General features: G+C 39.2%; 1 protein-coding gene across 1 annotated transcript in view; it reads right to left on the bottom strand.

The window, feature by feature from the left end:
• Positions 1–2,500, bottom strand: part of LOC138007452 (uncharacterized) — a 25,425-nt gene that overhangs the window by 17,191 nt on the left and 5,734 nt on the right. The window contains exons 3-4 of the mRNA XM_068854377.1: positions 1,834–2,211; positions 191–445 (exon numbers count right to left, since the gene is read on the bottom strand). Coding sequence (XP_068710478.1) covers positions 191–445; positions 1,834–2,211 — 633 coding nt within the window. The remainder of the gene's footprint in view (positions 1–190; positions 446–1,833; positions 2,212–2,500) is intronic.

A 2,500-nucleotide genomic window follows, 5' to 3' on the forward strand; every position in this document is an offset into this window, starting at 1 on the left:
CGAGCAACTGTCTACATCTTTTCCGTGAGTATTGAAAGCACTGATTGTCTTGACATCAACAGAACCGGTGTTATATTTTTTCAGAATGCCTCTCACTCGTTAAATTTATCAAATGAAGCGGAAACTTAACAAAAAGTCAAGACAGTAAAGACGAAAGACATGGCGCGACTAAAAAACACTTAAGCCTTACCGCTTCTTTCTTCCATTTCAAGTTCAGATAGTGCGCTACGAGTTTCCTTTCCACTGTCACTTGTTTCTGTTTTCACACTACGTGCATCGTCTGCTCCTTCTAAATATTTTTGAACGAAAGCCGTTTTTTCCTCGTCCAAATATCTGGGCTGCTCTCCTTTGTGGGTGTCGGGACCTTTATCCGGGCACTTGACCTCTATTGTGTTAGGTAACTCGGATTGAATTACGCCATCTTTTACCTTGTCAATTTCAATTTCTTCGAAGAAAAGAAAAACAAAATCGTTTGATTTTTTCCATGAATTTTATGGTCCGCGCCATTTCCCTAATGCTATGGTATGACGACCTGTTTGGTTGTTACTGTTACTACCGACATTTGCGGTTATGTTGGTAAGATTGACTAAATTACCGCAATGTGTGCTAATGGGGATTGGGGGTTGGGATGGGGGGGGGGGGGGGGTGGTATCATGCACACAAAAGTATGCAGAGAAGGAATAAAAAAAGGAAACTATTTCGGAAGTATCTTTAAAAAATGTACATAAATAATCCGGGACGGTCATTGAAATGTAGCTATAGAGCTTTGGTTATCACTGGTTGTGATTCCATTGAATATCGTAAAATAGGATTTAAATGATAGCTTAACAAGCACTACTTTCATACTCTCACGGGCAATTAAACATATTTTATCTGGACCTGAAGCGCGATCAATCATTTGCCATTATTAAAACTGAATCTAATCCCGCGATTCAAGTATTATGAAGGTAAATTTTGTGTTATGCCCAAAGTTTATTAGACTTAAGATATTGATTGCTATCCTGGCAAAAGCGAAGTCCTTGTACCCTAACTTATAAATATACATATAGTGGAGTGTTGCCAAAAGCAGCAATCTCTATATGCTGCAAACATAAGACAAGTAAAACTATCCTGTGTCCAACTAAATGTCATCACCAATTTATTACAGACTCACGAGAGCGTAACATTGTATCAAAAGCAGCAACCTCTATATGCTGCAAACATAAGACAAGTAAAACTATCCTGTGTCCAACTAAATGTCGTCACCAATTTAGAGGAATGCATTCGCCATCGAATCCTTCAAACAAACTTGCCGAAAGTTCTTTACATAACTCCTGGGTAAATCACATGTACAAAGCAGACGTGTAATTTTTAGCTGTTTTCTAGTGTCTGTTGTTGTGAAGACCGCAAGTGAGTGAGAGAGATGTATTAATCGTGAAAAAAGCTAATTTTCACTGAGATAAACCGGCGCAGTTGCGAAAGTTACTTGAGTCTTAACGAAAGGAAAGCCTTAAACGGTCGGGATTTTAACTCATAGAACCCGCTCAACTAATACACTTTAATCAGATTTCAAAACAGTCGAATACGTTTCTTTCCGCAGTTGATATATATATATGGCTTGCATAAGTAGTGTTTATGTTCACATACCCTGCGAGTTTATTACAGTCTCACGAAATGGCCAGATTCCAGTTGGCTTGATAGTTCAATTGGTAGAAAAGACAAGTCATACATTCATATCTCGTGCAAGCCCCTTTTCAGGGTTTCCTTCTGATGCTGCTCAAATAACGTTTGTCACTGCGATGATCTAGAGGTTTAAAAAATATATATTCTTTCACTGAACAGTAGGCCACGTACCTTCTTGTTCAACATTTGTCAGATAAGCAACAGCTTCTTTGAATTCCTTTTCGTCGATGTACACAGACACCATCACGTCCTCTCCACTAGCCAGATCTCTGATTTCATCCGTCACCAAAAAATTTTGAAGATCTCTCTGCAGTAAACCGTTACAATATCGTTGCCATAATCCCTGTAAGGATGAGCTGGTTTCTGCCTGAACCGTGAAGCAAACAGACCCCTCACTTATCGCTCGCAATGCACTAGCTGCAGGCAAAGCGGCAACTGTAAAAGCTTTTACAAAATCTTCAAGACTGGAGCACCTGCTCAAGATCAATCCAGCACCAACTACTAAAAGCCCACCGCTAATCTTTCGAAAAGTACAGTGGACTCGAACTTCTGTTGGAAGAAAGAAACACGATAACTTTGTTGGTAATACTCCGAAACGACCACTTGAATGAATAACGAAATAGACAGTCTAACTAACCAATTTTAAAGAACTATTGTTTCTTTGGGACTGTAGCATCTAAATCTTGCATCCTTTGTTGTCTGCATGCAAACCTCATCAACGGCTTTAACTGATTTGCGGTTCTTGTCCTTTAGTATTACCTTTTGGCCTGTTCATCAGTTTTGCTTTGCTTTTTTTCCTTTCATTAGTATGCTTAATACCCCTCATGATCCTTCAGTT

The sequence above is a fragment of the Montipora foliosa genome, chromosome 6 (genome assembly GCF_036669935.1).
Source record: "Montipora foliosa isolate CH-2021 chromosome 6, ASM3666993v2, whole genome shotgun sequence".
Taxonomy (NCBI): Eukaryota; Metazoa; Cnidaria; class Anthozoa; order Scleractinia; family Acroporidae; genus Montipora; species Montipora foliosa.